This window comes from Helicoverpa armigera, chromosome 30, assembly GCF_030705265.1.
Source record: "Helicoverpa armigera isolate CAAS_96S chromosome 30, ASM3070526v1, whole genome shotgun sequence".
Lineage (NCBI taxonomy): Eukaryota > Metazoa > Arthropoda > Insecta > Lepidoptera > Noctuidae > Helicoverpa > Helicoverpa armigera.
In genome coordinates, this window is record NC_087149.1 from 741,641 (window position 1) to 763,108 (window position 21,468).

General features: G+C 38.4%; 2 protein-coding genes and 1 long non-coding RNA gene across 4 annotated transcripts; 1 reads left to right on the forward strand and 2 right to left on the reverse strand.

Moving 5' to 3' along the window:
• Positions 1-2,194: 2,194 nt before the first annotated feature.
• On the reverse strand, positions 2,195-19,185 carry LOC110382422 (uncharacterized). 2 transcript variants are annotated; one of them, XM_064042886.1, is made up of 15 exons: positions 18,455-19,185; positions 17,860-17,984; positions 15,621-15,736; positions 14,898-15,014; positions 11,320-11,439; positions 10,535-10,650; positions 9,728-9,919; positions 8,712-8,846; positions 7,799-7,936; positions 7,148-7,260; positions 6,319-6,439; positions 5,429-5,522; positions 4,366-4,451; positions 3,579-3,647; positions 2,195-2,441 (listed from the first exon to the last, which is right to left on the reverse strand). In XM_064042886.1, the coding sequence occupies exons 1-15, from the start codon at positions 18,881-18,883 to the stop codon at positions 2,328-2,330; spliced, it is 2,085 nt and encodes a 694-aa protein (XP_063898956.1). In that variant the 5' UTR covers positions 18,884-19,185; the 3' UTR covers positions 2,195-2,327. The 2 variants fall into 2 exon arrangements, with proteins under 2 accessions (XP_063898956.1, XP_063898957.1); XM_064042887.1 differs by having other exon boundaries at positions 2,212-2,441; positions 3,579-3,643.
• On the reverse strand, positions 13,233-14,578 carry LOC126055279 (uncharacterized). Its single transcript, XR_010278006.1, has 3 exons — positions 14,429-14,578; positions 13,996-14,157; positions 13,233-13,355 (listed from the first exon to the last, which is right to left on the reverse strand). It is a non-coding gene; the product is annotated as an uncharacterized LOC126055279 (long non-coding RNA).
• A 252-nt stretch (positions 19,186-19,437) lies between the features above and the next one.
• On the forward strand, positions 19,438-21,468 carry LOC110382423 (uncharacterized). The gene has a single exon (XM_021343021.3). It carries the CDS (start codon positions 19,587-19,589, stop codon positions 20,508-20,510), a length of 924 nt encoding a protein of 307 aa, XP_021198696.3. The 5' UTR covers positions 19,438-19,586; the 3' UTR covers positions 20,511-21,468.

A 21,468-nucleotide genomic window follows, 5' to 3' on the forward strand; every position in this document is an offset into this window, starting at 1 on the left:
GCACCCCCCGAGACGGAGGCCTTATTCCCAACTATGTTGGGGTCGGCTTCCAGTCTAACCGGATTCAGCTGAGTACCAGTGCTTTACAAGAAGCGACTGCCTATCTGACCTCCTCAACCCAGTTACCCGGGCAACCCGATACCCCTAGACTGGTGTCAGAGTTGCTACTCTCACCTATGTATCTATGCTCATCACCTTCCTCACAGTATGACTCTCATTCCTCCGCATCACATGCCCATACTACAAAATAAAAATAAAACAACTCAATAATTGTATCGTTTGTCTGTTTATTTCATACAATATTTATAAAATACGCCTCTAGCAATAAGTTACAATCCGCTAAGAATGATACAAGTTGCAAATTGCCGACATTTTTCACATACAAAGCGAGAAAAAAAACATTAAAATTTACGAAAATGTAATAATACTAGCTTCCACCCACGGTTTCACCCGCGTCCCGAGATAACTGCATCCCGTAGAAAAGTGACAAAAACTATTCCATGTTCTTTCCGAAACTACTGAACCGATTAGAAAAATTCTTTCACTGTTGGAAAGCTACACTCTTCCCGAGTAACATAGGCGATATTTTATCCCGGTACGGGCAGTAGTTCCCACGGGACGCGGGCGAAGTCACCGGAAACAAGCTAGTAGGATATATTTTTGTCAATTTCAAAATACCTCTTTCTCGCTTTCAATTTTAATGACTGCCTTGATAACAAAATCAGTATATTTTGATACAAAAATGCATTTTAACACCCGATAGTATTTTTTTCAGTATTACATAGATGTTTTTTTATGTAAGCGGGTGAGCCACAGGGTGTTTCAATATATCTTAGTTTTAAATACAGTATGTTTCTATTTATATCTATTGATATCAACCAGCATGTGATATAAACATGAAATTTATTTAACTAAACTAAATATTAAATAATAAGTAAAACATTTAGATCCATTTGTAATATTGCTCAGTATTGTAAGGCATGGTGACTGAAAAAAGTAATAAGTCCGTCTTTTAGATAACCCTAAAATAATGGACACGTATTTATTCTTTTCTCTCACAAACAAATAACAACGAAGATACAACACGATTGGATTACGTGTTACGTCAGTTTTGGGTACAAATTTTACATAGACGTGACTTCACAAGACCCCGCTTAAAACCATCATTGTATCTTACAGCCCTACTTATAAACGTGAATTAAATAATAAGTAATATTTAAGGGCTGTTTAAGAAAAATTCTTACTTATAAACGTTGCTTAAGCATGTCTTAACTAACATAGCTAAAATGTTGCTAAGAAGGTGATTAGAGATTTTTATAATTAAGGGGGTTAGTGAATTATTATGGTCTTACTACAAAAACTTAAACATCTGTTGAACACTTTTTTATAAAGGTATGGCTGCAAAATGGACCTTATTTCAACGTCATAATCTGTCATTTTTTAGAGACAAGTGTTCAACAGATCAAAATATGTGTCCAATATATTTTGGTAACCTAAAAGCCAGATTAATTAGAATCACTATTTTTTTATCCTGTCATCACACCTATTTTCATAGTTTAATGAGCAGTATAACAAATGAGCCTTAACAACGCACCCTATATTTAGAAATTATTGCTAAATTATTTACATATGTACTTATAATAATAGCCTATATCTGCTACGATTAGTAAAACAATTCATATTGTTTAGTTTTGAGAGATTTTTTTCAATATATCAAGTGTGTTCGGAGTGCTGATTCCGAGTTTTGTAAGCTAATGTGCTCGATACGTAATATTATAACTTTCTTGTATATTGAAATAAAGAGTCCTATATACCTATAGTCCTATATTACATATTAATTCATTTTGCCGGATAATAATATTTATTATTTCGCAAGATGACAGTATTTATTAAATAAACAATTCTAAGATTAGTGCTAAGTGATTACATAAAAGATCTTCGCGTATTATTATTGTATGTATCAATACATACAAACTGTAATACCATACTATTTTAAAAAAAGAGTAACCATGGAGTTTCTTGCCCGTTCTTCTCCATAGGAAGCTACTTTTGGAATGGGCAACTAGAATCGCACCTATTTATAATGTTTGACGTTCATAAGTACTTATAAGGCCTAAATGAAATAAATGATTTAACTTTATGTTTGTAGTTGTATGATAATTTACGCATCAAGAAAGTTAGCTTGCAAAACTCGTACTACGCACTCTGATACTCATACAGTTGACTCGTAATATTTTCTACACAGAAGTCAGTATAGTCTTTGAGTAGGCACTGTGTAGGTCAGATGAGGCGTCAGATGGGGCGTCAGTGTGACGTCGGGCAGCACGTCAGTGGTGCAGTGCGTGGTGTGGGGTCAGGACTGCGCCCCCGGGGGGTAGAACGGAGGTTAATACGGGGGCAGTGCCTGCTACGCCGCCAACGCCTCCTCCCATGAAGATAACCTGAGAAGAAAGTCATGTTTATTTATTTATTTATTTCATATAGGTTCTTCACAGCTGACATTCTTAATACATAATTTATAAACATAACAATACGCCAATTAAGAAGTACACAGTAATAATTTTAGTTGAGAGTAAACAAGCTGAAATATACATAGATTAGAATAGAACATACAAAACAATTTGAAATTAATATTTTATATTATTACATTTTATGATTTACGAGTATGTGTGTGTGTGTTCATGCGTGTGGGTATATATGTATATGTTTGATAGGTTTGTAATCAATTGTGATCCGTATTGGTTAATAAGTATTAGAGGTTGAGGGTTGAAAGGTATGTTAGGAGCTGTCCCACAATGTCGTGGGTCGGGCTGTATCCGCCGCACTCAGAGACATTTACAGCCTTACTTATAAAATAATAAGTTATACTTAAGAGATGTTTAAGAAAAAATCTTACTTATAAACGTGGCTGAAATAAATCATTTTCTTAGCAATGTCTTAAATGAGCTGTCAAATTAAGTAGCCTCACACCCTTGTTTAACCTGCTAATTATCAAAATGGCTGGATTCTTACCAGCTGATTTTTCATTTCCGGTTTATTGACAGCTCAACTTTTTAATTTTATATTTTACGGATGCCATTGTTGCCATTACACAACGTTTTGATGACAAATATTTTTTTAAGCTACCAACATTCCGGTAGTGTTGAGAAATTAGTATGTTTTTATGTCATTATCTGTTCATTACTTAAGACATGCTTAAGCAACGTTTATAGGTCAAAATAATTTAATCACTACTTAAGGCTTTAAGTAGTAATTACTTAAAACAATGCTTAGAAGATGATTTGTTGATTTTTATAAGTAAGGCTGTTAAGTAGTGATTAAATGTTAGTTAAGACATGAATAAGCAACGTTTATAAGTAAGAATTTTCTTAAACAGCCCTTAAGTATTACTTATATTTAATTCACCTTACTTATAAACGTGAATTAAATGTAAATAATGTCTCTGAGTGGGGAGGTTAGAGTGATTACAGAGGGAGGTTAATATGTATTATAACATCCATTAAATAGTGGAGAAATACCGTTACCTAACCGTGCCAAGCCGGGGCGGGTTGCTAGTTTGAATATTAATATAAAGTTACCTGTGAGACGGGGGTGGCGGGCTGTCCGGGGGTGGCTAACACATACTGCTGTTGCCTGACACCGCCTACCTGAAACATATACGCTTATTTATATTTGTAATCAGTACTTATATACTAAATAATATTACAAATAATTGTAATAAGCATCCGCTGGTGTCGGCTTGTCGTCGCATCGCGCTATGAGAGTGAAGGAATACTGAGTGCACCGCAGTACAAGCTAATGTGCACAAACTATAATATGTCCTGCGCAGTGGCTGATCTCCTTATATGAGAACAGCCACTGCGGCCGCGGCCGAAATCGGCCGTGGACGTATAATTACAGCTTTTAAATCAGGCTACTTTTTATCCACATACGGTAAGTAGTTTTCTCATGAAATAAATAATGTCGGGACACCTCTTCACACACGGTCGATAAGCCCCATAGTAAGTTATTAATTAACTTGTGTTTTGGGTGCTAACACGACTGATAAACTATATATAGCCACATACGTACATATTTCTAAATGCATATTATAACACCCAGACCACAGCCAACAAGCATAGGTACTCATCACACAAATAAATAAATAAATTGTTTATTACTTCACTTTGTACATAATTTTTACAATATTTTGCTTAATTGTAAAAAGTGCAGATGTATAATTTGCCCGCATAAATGTCAACCGAACCAGGAATCGAACCCGGGAACTCGAGCACAGAAGCCGCGCTTACGACCACTAGACCAACGAGGCAGTTCAATCTCAAAATAGTATAGTATAGCAATATATAGCAACAGTATCGCCCGCACCTGATGCACTTGCTGCGGCTGCTGTATGCTCTGCCGATGCTGCTCCTCAGACTCCACCACCACCTGCTCCATGAACGATGTGCCGCCTAGAACAAGGATTAATACTGTGTTAAAATATTATTTAAGGTTGGCTGTTAATAGAACTCAATTCTGGGTTAAGTTCGCCGTTCTATTTACTTACATAAACTTTCTGTATGTTTTTTGTGTTTCGTATATTAAGTGTGCAATAATGAAAGTGAATTGAAAAAAGAAACAATGAAAGTTTGTGAAGTTGGTTGATTGGTAGAAACATTAGGAAGAAGTGCTAGGGGATTTGAAATATTTTTTTTATTTGTTTGTAGCTTAAAGGCTCTGAAAATACTGAACTGATTTGAAAAATTCTTTGACTGTTGGTAAGCTACACTCTTCCCGAGTAACATAGGTTATATTATATCCCGGTACGGGCAGTAGTTCCCACGGGACGCGGGTCAAGATTTTATAACATTGTCCTTCACGTCAAAACTATTGAACTGATTTAAATAAAATTTGGTACACATAAGAGTCTAGAGCCTGAGACAGTACAGAGGCCGCTTTTTAACATGTTATAGTAAATAGTTCCCTCGAAACGCGAGTGAAACCGCATGCAACATCATCATCCTCCGAGCCTTTTTCCCAAACTATGTTGGGGTCGGCTTCCAGTCTAACCGGATGTAGCTGAGTACCAGTGCTTTACAAGGAGCGACTGCCCTGCCTGACCTCCTCAACCCAGTTACCCGGGCAACCCAATACCCCTTGGTTAGACTGGTGTCAGACTTACTGGCTTCTGACTACCCGTAACGACTGCCAAGGATGTTCAATGACAGCCGGGACCTACAGTTTAACGTGCCATCCGAAACACAGTCATTGGTGTCTAAGATATACTTAGAAAGTACATACAAACTTAGAAAAGTTGCATTGGTACTTGCCTGACCTGGAATCGAACCCACGCCCTCATACTCGAGAGGTTGGTTCTTTGCCCACTAGGCCACCACGACTTTAAAAAAAAAAAAAATGCAACAGCTAGGTATTAATAAATAATTCTTACCCGCACTATTAGTAGTGGTACTATTGAGGTTTTCACAGCCAAACAGACAATGTTGCACCGTCCACCGCGGCTCGAACGGTATGTGAGTTTTCACCTGAAAATAAACATTAAAATGTCAGATGTCAAATGTCAGATTTGGCAGACAACAATGATATACTTATTGTCGTGTATCCCTACTAATATTATAAATGCGAAAGTAACTCTAAACCACTGAACTGATTTTAACAAAATTTGGTACAGAGATAGAGTTGACCTTGAGGAAGAACATAAGATAGTTTTTATCCCGGTTTTTGAAGAATTCTCTTGGAAACGCGATATAACCGAACTCTACGCGGGCGGAAGCTAGTTATCCATAAAAAAATACCGTTGTTAAGGGTGGTTGTCACACATGATAAAACAGGATTTAGAATCCCACTACCGTTTGATAGATCGGCAATGCGTTGGGTTCGATTCCAGAGGCAAGTACCAATGCAACTTTTATAAGTTTGTATGTACTTTCTAAGTATATGTTGGACGTTAAACTGTAGGTCCCGGCTGTCATTGAACAACATTGGCAGTCGTTATGGGTAGTCAGAAGCTAGTAAGTCTGACAACAGTCTAACCAAGGGGTATCGGGTTGCCCGGGTAACTGGGTTGAGGGGGTCAGATAGGGCAGTCGCTCCTTGTGGCACACTGGTACTCAGCTACATCCGGTTAGACTGGAAGCCGACCCCAACATAGTTGGGAAAAGGCTCGGGCGATGATGATGACATGTTAAATAAATGGATATAAAAAAACTTAAACTCAAAAACGTTTATGCAAATTAGGCTGATAAATCAGCTCTTATGAACCGTCATAGTTAACTAGACTAAAATAAATATTTTAGTAAGTATAAACATAAAATATCCTACCTTTAATTCAGTAGTAAGCATGAGTATATGCCTGCAGGGCAGCCGGAACACTTTGCTGAACAGGCACGAACACTCCTGAGTGGACGTGCCGTATTTACTGATCGCTGCACTGCTGTGCTTTCTGAAATATTATAGGAAAAAACATATATAAATTACTAAGCTAATGTAGATACTACATACGTGAAGGAATGTCAGACTCTTACTGACTAAACATCGTCGTGTTCCGTCGTAGACCTTTCATGTACCGGGGCCGCGGTAACTCGCGCGAACAATCCCGCAGAGCTAATGTGGATACTTGCTGGGGAGTTTATTCCACCACTTCTTCTCAGCAAAAACACATAGGAAGTGGTTGAAGGGCGGGCGTTTTGGGGGGCTGTCTATTGTAAATTTGACATTCAAAAAGTGCTTTTTTTCAGGCTACTTTGAATAAATGACTTTTTATCTTTTACTAATCCGCACATGGATAAAAAGTTACGAATATCTATGTATCTATCTATGTATACGAATGTAATAAAGAGGAAGCATTAATTTGTTTGTTTGTATCAGATAATCGGATCGCTTGAGAAAAGACATAGGGCTACATTTTATCCGGCTACAGGATGTACTTTCTTAGGCCTGTTCCACTCTGTTCTGTTCTACTCAACTACAGGGCGAAACTGAGCGAAGCGGAGTGGAGCGGAGCGAAATGGAAGGGAGTGGCATGGAACAGAGCGGAGCGAAACGAGGAGAGCGGTATAGAGCGGAGCGGTATGGAGCGAAGTAAAGTAAAGCGAGGTGCAGCGGAGCTGGGTAGAGTAGAGCGAGTGTAAAAACTAATAGTTATATTTACCTGCCGGCTCGATCGTCGAGACATTTCTGCGCCAACTTAGTTTGATGGCTCATCAAATTGTATGCATATTGCGTTATCGTGTCCGTAGGAGATTGCTTTAAATTCTCTGTGTCCTGAAAACAGAAAATTAATAGTAAAAAAAAAAAAACACTAGAAAAACACGCTTTTGTAAAAGCAAGTAAAAATCATTACAAGACTTTTCGAACAAGTCCAAACAAAGCTACGTAAAATGTATAAGTTCATGATATTTTCTTATATATTAATTTATTATTCCTTGTTTAATTTCGTTTCAAGAGATTTTTGTACTAAAGATTTACATACCAATGTTACGGCCAAACATGAAAATCAATATAAACATGTGATACGTGTGTAATGTAAAATGGAACTTCTTGAGTATGAGGGTGCGGGTTCGACAAGGTCAGGCAAGTACCAAAGCAATTTTTCTAAGTTTGTATGTGCTTTCTAAGTATATCTTGGACACCAATGGCTGATAAAAAGATGAAGGAAAACATCTTGAGGAAACCTGGACTATAAAGTCTGAAATCAGCAACCGCATTGAGCAAGCGTGGTGATTAATGCTCAATCCTTCTCCGTGTGAGAGGAGGCCGCAGCCCAGCAGTGAGACGATAAAAAGGCTGTAACAGTTCTTACCCGTAACCTGCTGAGCGCGAAGGTCCGTCTCTCGTTCTCCAGCTGGTTGGCCACCGTGAAGAATATAGACACGAACTCATCGAGCTGTACCTCGTTGCGAATCATGTTCTGGAATTTTGTTACTAGCCTTTCTAGACCCTGGAAATAAATAAGAAATGGTTGATATGAATAGAAACTATAAAATAAAGAGGTAACATTTTTTTGTTTGTTCCCTAAAACTATTATTTTTACTATTATAACTATTTAAAAAAGTCGTGGTGGCCTAGTGGGCAAAAAACCAACCTCTCAAGTATGACTGTGGGTTCGATCCCAGGTCAGGCAAGTACCAATGCAACTTGTCTAAGTTTGTATGTACTTTATTGGTCTATCTTGGACACCAGTGATCGTGTTTCGGATGGCACGTTAAACTGTAGGTCCCGGCTGTCATTACGGCTGTCATCCTTGGCAGTCGTTACGGGTAGCCAAAAGCCGGTCTGACAATCAGTCCTACCAAGAGGTATTAGGTTGAGGAGGTCAGATAGGCAGTCGTTCCATGTGGCACACTGGTACACAGCTGCATCCGGTTAGACTGGAAGCCGATTCCAACATAGTTGGGCAAAGGTTAGCCAGATGATGATTCATATTTCAAACCAGCTTTATTCCGCAGTTTCACCTCTTTCAATGGGACACACTGCCCATACCTGGACAAAATATACCGTAGCACGCTTCCCACAACACAGATTTTTTTGAAATAAGTCCAGTAGCTGTAGAGCCTTTAGGTAATAAACCAATCAACTTCATGCTGAATGCAATTGAACTGCAATCGGACGGGACATTTGATTTGCAGTTCCATTGCAGTCGTGTCAACTGCATTCGAACTGCCGTTGAACTGTAAATTTGCTGTTGGATTGCAGTTGAGTCTATGACTTCTCACCTTATGCAATATATTAGTATAGTTATCAGCCTCGAGCCAGGCGTCGAGCTTGGCGAGCGGTCCCTGCGGCCGCGACAGCGCGTCCCACAGCCGCAGCGTGCCCGCGCCCGTGCCGATGATGCCGCGCTTCAGTACCTGCGGGAGGGGAAATGGTTGGTTAGACTTTAAATATGTAATAAAAATTTAAAGGCAATAATTTGGAAGATCGCAGATCAAATCAGACAATTGTCTTATGTCGATTATTCGGTTAAATTAGAAACAAATCATTACCAATTTCAGTAGCTACTAGGTGACAGCTGTCAGTTGAAAGCTTGATGTTGCTAGCTAGCCACTACGTCACTTGCCAGCATAGCTACAGCATATATGATGCCACCTATGCTCTCGTAGCCGCTACGCCACCCGATATAACTATACTACGCTCGTAGCCGCTACGCCACCCGATGTAACTATACTATGCTCGTAGCCGCTACGTCACCTGCCGGCGTAGCTACAGCACCTGATGTTACTACGCTCGTAGCCGCTACGCCACCCGATATAACTATACTACGCTCGTAGCCGCTACGCCACCCGATGTAACTATACTACGCTCGTAGCCGCTACGTCACCTGCCCGCGTAGCTACAGCACCTGATGTTACTACGCTCGTAGCCGCTACGCCACCCGATATAACTATACTACGCTCGTAGCTGCTACCTCACCTGATGTTACTACGCTCGTAGCTGCTACCTCACCTGATGTTACTACGCTCGTAGCTGCTACCTCACCTGATGTTACTACGCTCGTAGCTGCTACATCACCTTACTGTCACTACACTCGTAGCCACTACATCACCTTTTTTTTTAGCGACGTTAAAATCATCAAATGACTCCTCCCGCTGTGGGTTAGCAGCGGCGAGGGAGTGTCAGACTCTTACTGACTAAAAACCGTCGTGTTCCGTCGTAGGCCTTTTATGTACCAGGGCCGCGGTATCTCTTTCGAACCCGCAGCCCCGGTAGGCCTTGGCCCTACTGGCAGTACCTGCAACTGTTGCTGCGTATGCTCTCCTCGTAGCAGCGCTAGCGCATACGTCTTGCAGTGCGCGGCGACGTCGGGCGGCGACAGCAGCGCGTCGTCGCGTCGCGCCGACTCCACGCACAGGCGGGCGCTGGCTACTGATGCTTGCCATACTGAGCATGTTACGTGTGCTGAGGGAAATGCTGAGCGGACCGCCTGGAAAGATGGAGGGTATGTTGTAACAGGGGTCGGTTGTGACATAACAAAGTTAAGTGTACATCAGTTTGAGTTGGCTACGTTCAGTGTAGGATTCCATAGTTCCGGATTATAAATCCAATATGGCGGACTGGCTATTTGAAATCCATAACCATGATATATGGGTATTAAATGAAGGGTTTGCTGTCACGAATACAATAAAGTATAAAATAAAAATAATAGTTTGAAAACTAAAAAACACAATTTTTTGAGAGTTACTTGAAAAATTCTTTATTTTTTTAAATGCATATTAAATCATGATAATATGTATAATAAATCAAATCTTATTCATTCATTTTACATCCTTCTTCCTACTAATATTATAAACCTGAAAGTTTGTGAGAATGTATTCTTTCACGCAAAAACGGCTTGACTGATTTGGTTGAAATTTGGTGTGTAGATAAGTACCCTGGATTAACACATAGCCTTCTTATGAACACACCACGCGGGCGATGCCACGGGCGGAGGCTAGTATAGGATAAGTATGTAAATTTACGCATCAAGCAAGTTATCTTGCAAATCACACTGGGTAAAGTACCCAGTTGTGGGTAAAAGCCAGTTAAATACAGAACTTACCTGTTGACATTTCGTAGGGTCGCAGACCACACACCGCACCTGTCTCCACGCCGGGTTGCAAGACTTGAAAGTTTCAAGCAACCATGTTAAATCTTCACCAATGAGGGTTGAAATACCTGTTGAAAAAAACAGATATTGTTCACTGGAACATAATCTATAAGTAAATTTTGTTTTCGAAGTCAGAAGATCTGTGTAGCCTTTTCCAAACTATGTTGGGGTCGGCTTCCAGTCTAACCGGATGCAGCTGAGTACCAGTGTGCCACAAGGAGCGACTGCCCTATCTGACCTCCTCAACCCAGTTACACAGGCAACCTCTTGGTAAGACTGATTGTCAGACTTTGTAGTCTGATTTGAAAAAATTCTTTATTGTTAGATAGCCCATATATCGAGGAATGCTATAGGCCACTTTTTATGCCGGTACGGGCAGTAGTTCCCAGGGGACGCGAAAACAGTACATATTATATATACTAGCTTTTACCAGCTGTTTCATCCGTGTCCCGTGGGAACTACTGCCCGTAACGAGATAAAATATAGCCATGTTATTTGGGAAGAGTGTAGCTTTCCAACAGTGAAATATTGTTTTAAATCAGTCCAGTTACCCGGGAACCCGATACCCCTTGGTTAGACTGGTGTCAGACTTACTGGCTTCTGACTACCCGTAACGACTGCCAAGGATGTTCAATGACAGCCGGGAGCTACAGTTTAACGTGCCATCTGAAACACAGTCAATGGTGACTAAGATATACTAGTTTTAGTATATAAATGACTTTTCATCTTTGACTCACCAGCACTAACAATAACAGACTTCCCGTTTCCATCTTCAGCTAAGAACAGTGTCACATTATGTTTCAGTAACGGCGTCCCCGTCCCACCCACAGTCGGTATTGAGCTATTAAATTCTATTCCTGGAACAAAAACATTTTATATTAGAATCACCAATCCGCCATTTTGAATTCCCGCCATGTTGGATTTAAGTACTGTGAAAATTTTTTTTCGCATAGAATATGTTCATGTGAAAAAAAATTGAGATTCTAATTACTCTACATTTTAGATTGAAAAATTTTTTGGAAACGTATTTTTTATCTTAACAAAACATTAAATATTTTCTAAGATATAACGCAACAAAGATTCTTCTTGTAATTTTCAGAATTAAGCCAATTTTATGAATGATCGTTGCATGTGCTTTGTATTTGTGTGAAAGCGCAGCGCGGTTGTAAAGCTAGTACCACACGCGCCGAGTTTAAATACGGCTGGGTTACACTGAGTGACTTCCGTAAATATTAAAAAAATATATTGTAGTTAATCATTAGCATAATTACGTCCTTGAATTTGACACAAATGTTGAAAAGCCTGAATTCATCATCATCATCTCAGCCATAGAACGTTCACTGCTGAACATAGGCCTCCCCCTTAGATCTCCACAGATACCTGTTGGAGGCGACCTGCATCCAGCGTCGACGGCGACCGACATAAAGTCGTCTGACCATCTTGTTGGTGGACGTCCTACGCTGAATCTTATATATAAAAATGAATTGCTGTTCGTTAGTCTCACTAAAACTCCGGAATGGCTGGACCGATTTGGCTTATTTTGGTTTTAAAATGTTTGTAGAGGTCCAGCGGGCCTAGCATGACCGCCATAGAAACAGCTTTTGTCTACCGGAGAATCGACAAAATGACAGATTGAAGAAAGATTTCTATCGACCCGAGCATGGCGATGTTTGACATCGAGAAAAGAAATGTTTCTTTTCTTCGTCGACATGTGTCTATCGCGTCGAGCATGACGACTATATTTTCTCTACTTTTGACATTTGGGAGTAGATATAACTTTCTATATGAAATGTCAAATACTCTACATCTCATCGGACCTAGACAAGAGTAGACAAGAATATTATTATAATTTTAAGATCTCAAAAACCATTTACAAAGTATGTCGGGGTCCTACCGTCGGCATGTGGTCAGTTTTTATGCTGAGAAGAATCAGTGTAAAGCTCAAAGAACGAGCTATACGAGTGTTAAGCCTCTCGACATTGAAAACGTAAATGTGCAGAGATGGTGCAGTATTTGTGTGGAATCTGTCTCCTAGGATATCTCAGGGTCTGCCTGTTCATATCAATGTAAGTACCTACCTACAGTCTATTTTATTTCGTTGTGCTTTCCAACCAAAAATATGACAAAGTTTTCGTCCTTATAGATAAGTTAAATATAGAAAGATCTATTCATTTATTATTGTTTCTAAGATTATTTTGTCTATTATGTAGGTATTGCCCTTCATTGCAAGAAAATAATTAAACAGAAGAAAAATATTTAACAAAGCTTAATTGTTGCAGTTGTTCGGGTCCTGCTTAGGTCATTAACAACATTACTAACCACTGTTAGCAAATTTTTTAAGCAATTTGTTTTTGCAGTGAATACAAGGTTAGTATACCTAATATATTCCAACAGGTATCTGTGGAGATCAAAGGGGGAGGCCTATGTTCAGCAGTGGACGTCCTATGGCTGAGATGATGATGATACCTAATATTAGATATAACCTCTATTTGAGATTGTAGATACTGAGTGCAAAATACTGAACATAAATGCCAATTATCCTGACAGAGTTCATAAACAATCAGTTTTCAATAGTTCTCTCATTAAGAACAAACTGCGCAGGCTATATGACTCTAGAATTGGACAGTTTTATCTGCTAAGAAAAAAATGACATTTTAAATAAACAACCATTATTATTTTAATATTCACATTCTTTATTAAATGATATCATTTCAATAATTTATAATTTGTAAACTGACGACCCAGTTGTCATTTAGCATCCTTTTTTTGTAATCTGAAACAAGAACACAAAATTAAATTAACATTCATTTTCAGGGGATTCTAGTCATGCGTTAGGGTCTTGACTCATGACTTCAATAAGAATGCTGATAATGTGTCACTATCAGTATGTTATTCTTTTATTATACTGTAAAATAATTCTTGTAAAAACTCTTTACCAAACAGTTATTTCTTTTTGCAGGGTGCCTATACTACAACTCTTCCCGAAGAAAGGCAGAAAGAGAGACACACTAATGACCTTAGCGGTAGCTTACTACAAGCTGCAACTCACAGAAGAGCAACTATTATGAATATCTTTGTATATCAACAGTTCTTCAAGCCATACAGACAGAATTGAGTTGCTGGGGAGTTTGTTCCACCGCTTCTGCTGCTGATTTTCAGCCTATTTTGAATAAATGACTTTATCTGTAGCCTTAATTTTATGTAAATAAACCTTTGCCTCTGTGTAAATGATTGTCTCATTTTATTTTTTATCTTAATAGTTGTTGCTTATATCACACAAGCAACAAATAGGTACTATAATTATTATTGCCATAATTATACTTTGAAAACAAAGCATGAGAGTTTTGCTATAATGAAACCAACAAGTCTGGGGAACTATTACTAGTAAATGAATATTATTTAAAGACACTTACTAATAGAATGATTCTCGTGTCAACATTGTATGCCAAGAACTCGTTCTTTTCCATATTTTTTCAGCAGCGTTTGAATACGGACCTATTCTTCTTTATCGTGGCCTTCTTTTCCCAATGGATCGGGATACTATCTTCTCTGTTTATTGGATGGGACTTCGTACGCTGTAAATAAACAGGTTTTGTAACGACGAAAGTAAAAACACTTCGGACAATAATATAGGGAAGCAAGATAACAGTGAGGAACGCATTGAACTGTGCATGGCAAAGTTCTCATCAGACAATGCCACCAATCACCATTTATTGAGATTATTATGTTATTTTCCTTTGTTCTTTTCATCGTATGTATGGATAATTATTATGTTCGTTTGGATTAATTACACACAACTATTGGAATAATCAGTACTTTATTTATTTAATCACAAAATCTACTTACTTTTTCCTTGCCGCACGCAGTAATCGCCAATATTTAATTACTTAAAATTAACAACAATAATCGTTTTTTGTAAACAAACAAACATGAACCATTTTAGTTCCACAGATAAAAAATAAGTTCGATGAATACGTTTTGTTGTTACTTTGAGTTACGTGAGTTTATGTATAGGTTCATGCGTGAATAATAGTGCATTGACACATTTTTTTTGGCTAACTAAACGTAAATTCATCGCAGAACGACCCATCACTAGCTACTTATCCGTTGCTATGGAAAGTCTTTCTCTTGATAGAAACGCGAGTCTACAGCTCGCGCCATGCTCGGGTAGAAGACATGTCGAGTGGGAAAGAAAGAGCTTTGTCGTTTCTTGGAAGAATAGAGATAGAATCGCCATGCTGAGGTGGCAGGGAAGGTTTAAACGATACGAAGTTCGCGGATCAGCTAGTTATAAATAAATAATAAGAAAACATACCAGTCTCTATGCACAAGAATTGTGGTACAGCATTGAAAGCCAGCTGCATGCTCGGCGTGGTTAGATACACGCATTGAATGCAACCAGACTGCGAGTGTAGGAGTTTTACACCGGCATCTGAAATACATATTGGTATATTAATAATGCTATTTATTTTATTCAACTTATAGTGTCCTACTGCTGGGCACAAGGCTGCTACATAAACTTAATTTAATAAATGATTTAAATATTCATTTATTTGCTGAGATTGTAGCATTACTGCATCAGATGCAGAGAGGCAGATAATGCAGAGATTACTGCATCTGTACTAATTTTGATAAAAACCGACTTTCACCTTTAAAAGCTACATAGTAGATACATTTCTTTCCGAGTTACATAGGCTATATTTTACGTGGATGGAAGCTTTTGTATTCCAATATTATAAAGCTGAAGAGTGTCTTGGTTTGTTTGCTTGAATGCGCTTATCTCAGGAACTACTGGTCCGATTTGAAGAATTATTTCAGTGTTAGATAGCATATTTATTGAGGAATAATAAAGGATACGCTACTTTTTATCCGGGTAAGGACAGTAATTCCCACGGGACGCGGAAAAAGCCGCGAGTTATAACGTAATAATAATTTATAAACTTATATAAATTTTATAGCCTCTTTTCGGACATGACAGTATTTTCTTATTTTTCGTATGTTTTTTTTGTCCCCAATCTTCTCCAATAATTAAACTTACCATAGTTCAACTGTAGTTTTCTAACGACAAAGTCATATTTCTGGTTGAGCCAGCGCACGGCACCCGTGCCTGTCGCAACCAGCTGGTCTTCATTTGTCACCACTTGAGGCTCAGGGCTGGAAATAGGTAATATGAAGGATTAGTTAAAAGTTATGAGAAGGGCTTGTGACTAAGGTTCAAGGCACATTATACCGGCACCGCAATAGCACAGCTGCACAGTAGCACAGTATTGTTTTAAGACAGATGAAGACGCCTAGGACTTGAATGTTTGATGTTGTGTCGCTGCCGACTCGGAGTCGGCGCGAAATGAGCATGCCATCGTTGCACTGTACGCATGAGGTCCGCTCGCTTGCAGCACGCGGGTTGAGAGTCGAGTTGTGTGGTAGCGGCAAGCGCGCTGACTGCTCGCCGTTGGCTTTTTCATATTGACATTATAAAATCTAGACACACGGCAGTGTGTCCGCCAAGTTCGAGCAAAAAAAGCGACACACCGGCCGTGGGTTATATTACACGAACCATTTCGGGCCAAATTCGACCCCCCTGTAACTCAAAATCTATTTTATTTACGCATATCAAATTTCTACTATCTGTTGAGACCCCCTCACTTATCTAAAATACAAAATTTCATTAATATACCTATTGTAGGTCTTGAGATATTGACGTCAGAAAATCGCTATTTTTACTATACACTCACTGACTGATTCACTGATTCACTGACTCACTCATCAAAAACCTAGACCACTTCCAATGGTCGTATTGACTTGAAATTTGGCATGGAGGTACGTCTTTATGTCAAGGTAAAGGGAAAAATCTGAAAATGGCCAAGTGTGAGTCGGTTTCAAAATAATGAAGGTGTTTTATACCCGGTGTAAATTTATACCCCTAAGGAACTAAAACGAACTAAATTTATCTATATTTATATAATATATCTTCGAATGGTACAAAGGTTTGTATTTAGTCAAAGTAAAGTAAACATCTGAAAACGGCCAAGTGTGAATCACTTTCGAAAATAACGAATGTGTAACTTTGATCCACGAACATAATATATGATAACATGTCATGTCAGTCAGTTGGTAAATCTAGTCCATTTAGTTAATTTAGTTCATTTCTTTGTAAGAAACATAGTGCATATTAAAAAATCTAAAAATAGTATAAATGAGACATTTCTTTAACTAACTTCATCATAAGAAAAAATAAAATAAACAACCTTACAAAAATATGAAATCCCATCCAAAACAAAATGTGAAAGACTGCCAAGTTCGATAACATGGGAATGCTTCGCCTATAAGAGTGAGATCTGAATAAGTACCAAGTTCCATACACATACCTCAGTTAAAAATAGTTACTTTTTAATGATGATTACTTGGCAAGTTTTAATAGAAAATTAAATACTTGATTCATTGCGTTTAGTAGGTTTATAACAAGGTGTATGAAAACTTGCCAGGTAACATCATTAAAAAGTAACTATTTTTAACTGAGGTATGTGTATGGAACTTGGTACTTATTCAGATCTCACTTCTCTTATAGGCGAAGCATTCCCATGTTATCGAACTTGGCAGTCTTTCACATTTTTGTTTTGGATGGGATATATTATACTATACACGATTTAATGCTCTAAATTGAATGACAAGTTAAATACTGGTGGGGAGCGGTGCTGTTGCGGTGCCGGTATAATGTGCCATGACCCTAAGTTCAATCGATAGATTGATAGTAAAGTTAAGCGACGCGTGGCGCAGTCGGCCCGTGGATGGGTTTCCCGAGTATGCTATACTTGTAAGTTTGCCATCATCAGCCTAGCCTTTTACCAAGGATTAGCATCCAGTCTTAACCGGATGTAGCTGAGTACCAGTGATTTACATGGAGTGACCGCCTATCTGACCAAGAAACATAGGCAACCCTGGTTTTTGGCTTCAGACTACCCATAATGACTGTCAAAGATGTTTAAATGACAGCCAAGCATTGCTTAACCTTAGGATCCATTGATCCACATGGCTTTGACTTAGCTACCAGATCAACTGCGGGTTGTTCGAAAGAGATACCGCGGCCCTGGCACATAAAAGGCCCACGACGGAACACGACGGTTTTTAGTCAGTAAAAGCCTGACACTCCCTCGCCGCTGCTAACCCACAGCGGGAGGGATCATTTGATGATTTTTGACGTCGTTAAAAAAAAGCTACCAGATCAAGACACAAATCTAGACAAAAGTTAAAGCTATCTATCAATATCAACAAATACATACGTCTCCGTAGCCTCAGCGGGCGAGTTGTCGATGATGGCCACTTCATACTCCTGCTGGCCGTCCACCGCAGTGCCGCTGCTCAGCTCAAACTGCTGGTATGTGTTCTGCGGCTCTTCTACTTGTTGCTGGAAGGTAAATAGTTTATTTAAAGTACACTGGGATGTGGCTGGTGGGGTATGGTGGCTGGCGTTTTGTAAGGATCTAGGCAAACAGAGAGAGATGGTGGAATATCTTTAGAACAGCTACCAACTATTTTTTTTGGACATATCTCTGATCACCAGATGATGATGAGTTGTAGAAGATTGTCATGGTATGGGTGTGTAATGAGGAGGGATGATACGTATATGGGATAATAAGTAAGTTTATAACTATAAGTTTTGTTGTAAAATTAAGTATGTAGTTGGGCATAGGTAATGTTTGGTTTGATTTGAAAATAACAATTTTGCTTAAATAGGTATTTTAATAGACTGTTTATCAAAGTAGGCAGCAGTCTACTCTTTTTACAGGTCTGAGAGGTAGTTCGTCCGTCCTGGACGTGGTTAAAATAGTGCACAACAGTATGTTGGTAAATAACATGTAACAAAAACAAACTCACCGTAGTAACTTCAGTATTACTCTGCACGAAATTAGCGCCTTCTTCCTCCGGTTCTCCTTTCACGTCATAGATTGTCTCTGCCATGACAATCCGTCCAGAAGAATCCATGGTCCACATACCACCGAACGCGAAATTCGACGGGTTCCCGCTCTGTTCGTAAAGTATCACTGTGTTAGGACCGAGTTGAACTGGCTCTCCCTTCATGTTCACGAAGACTGGCTGCTCGAAATTCCCTTCCACCAGCTGCCCCGTATGAACAATCTGCTGGCCCTGCTCAACAGGAACCTCCACAACTTGATTCACCACTTCCACAGTCTCTTTCTTCTCTTCATTTTTACGATTCACCATTATTTTACTTTTTTTCTCACTCTCACCACTGTCTTCAGTTTTTCTTTTAATCACAGTTTTCTTTTTGTTTTTCTTGTCCATTTTTACGTTTGTTATGTTTGTTTTCTACACTAAAACGAGCGTTTCAACGCTAAATATTGTGTAGGATTTAGTGAAAAACCGCCTCGCCCATACGACATTTTAACCTATTTTGTAACAATGCGGGGTTTTGGGTGGTTGGAAATTACACACAGACACGTAGTTACATTTACTTTTGTAAATAAACAATGTATTTTATTGTTTTGATAACAGTTAGATGAGATAATTTTAAAATTATACCCGTGCGAAAAGGACAACTCGGTGAGACGCCATTTTTAAATGGAACTAAGCTTTTTCTCTTTCTTGCAGTCGTGGCATCCCTTTCCGCTTGGTACGATTCGTTCTGAAACTGTACTAACCATGAGTAAATAGGACGCTTATGATATTCAGTTTAATCAAAATAACATTTTGAAAACTTGATGATGATTTTATCTTCATAAATATTCTCCATCAATGACTATTGTGTAAAATTAACTGCAGAACTTACAGTAAATGTTTATTATTTATTATAATGTGCTCAAGATTATAATATTATCTGGTAAATTGACCTGGAACGCACCCATCAAAAGTTGAAAACCATCGTGACTTTGATAAACGTCAAATAAAAATAATCCTTCAGTATTTTTTTACAATCGAAAACAAATAACCTTCGAGGTTAATTAAAATCATTATTTATGAGTAATAAGGTCGAACAAAACCAGTTTTCATGCTTATTCTCAACACACTTACGATTCTACTACAAGTGGCCTTTATAGTGTCTATGTCATTGCTGTCCATGAATATTATCCGTTATTTCACTGGTGGTGTTAAAAAGATGGCTTTATTCGCTCCTGCTATGTTCGTAAACCATGGGGGAGGCCCCATGCCTCTTCTGGGAGACAAGGACCACGCAGGACTGACGAATTTCCTTCGCGACGGAGTGCAAAAACATTTGAACTTGAAAGAGGTCAAGGCGATTATATTAGTGACTGCTCACTGGGAGGAGAAGGTGGTAACAATATCTTCAGGTGAACACCACAACCTTTACTTCGATTACTATGGATTTCCGCCAGAAACTTACAAATATAAATACGACGCGCCCGGAGATCCAGCTCTTGCCGAGCGCATTCATCACACACTCAAAAAGGCGGGAATCAGTTCAAAATTGGATTCCAAAAGAGGTTGGGACCACGGAGTATTTGTGCCTATGATGTTAATCAACCCGTCAGCCAGTGTTCCTATAGTACAAATTTCTGTACTTTCAAACCAGGACCCAGAACAGCATTATAATTTAGGAAAAGCGTTATACGAGTTTAGAAAAGAGGGCATAGCTATATTAGGTTCAGGAATGTCCTATCATAATATGAGGGAATTCATGATGAGTATGTCTCAATCTGTAGTTAATAAAGATTTTGATGAATTTTTAAATAAAGTTTGTACGGCAGAGAGTGAAGAAGCGAGGAAAGAAGGTTTACTATCCTGGAGACAGCAGAAAGGTGCTACGGAGGCTCATCCGATGCGTGCAGCGGAACATTTTATGCCGTTAATAGTTATTGCGGGTGCAGGCGGCTCGAAGCCTGGAGAGAGAATTTTTAACTGGGATATGGGTGGGAAATTCAGGTTAAGCGGATTTGTATGGAAAGAGGAATAAGTTATCGGCAAAGGTGGGCATTAACTTGTTAATTGTTAATTAATGAAGTCAACCAACAGATAAACTTTTACAGCCCGGTTGTTCGTACGTTACGGTAAAGTCAAAGTCAAATTTGACCGATGTCAATTTTGACCACGGTTTATTTGACGTAATTATTATGAAATTTTAACATTTGTTAAACTAACTCGTATTTCAACAACGCTTTTTGTATTTAAACACTGTTAATTTTACTGTAACTAGAGTTTAACCTTGACGTAACTGAGCTTCAAACAACCGGGCATTAGTTAAGTTCAAAAATGGTTAATGGTCTTGTTAACTTCTGTTAAATGGTCAAAGTTAACTTATTAATTAACGATAAACAAAGTTAACTTTGTGATTAACTATGCCTACATATGGTATGCTTTTCTAGTTAGTTAGAATCAGCATTTAAAGTTTTGAACCATTGTTAACGCTTTTATTTTCGTGATCATGAACTGATGGTATTATGTTTTTTGGGTAATTAAAGATTCTATTCTATTCTATTTTTATTTATGGCAATCCATGTCGATGCAAACGTCGACGATTCTGCCAATGACAAGTGGAATGAGAAGCAATCTTGTATCAAGGAATGTGCCAAGTTGTAAAAAAAAAGTTTTTTTGTGAGTGAGTTTTGTGGTCTGTGTAGCCAGCTTGAAATTTCATTATAACAGCAATTTCAATGCAATGAATAACTTGAAACTTATTTTTTCTGTTATAAAGCCAATTTTAAATAATAATAATTTATCTTCATAAATTGGGATAAGGGTATGATGATGAATTTGTTCATATGAAAAGAAGCACAAATTAAAATGTACCTATTCTTTAGCAATAATATAATTTTAAGAGATAAATGAGTATTTTATTATAACATACCTCTGTAAACTAATTTAAGCATAAGTAATTTATTTTTAATTATTTTAATAAAAGGTTACATTATTTA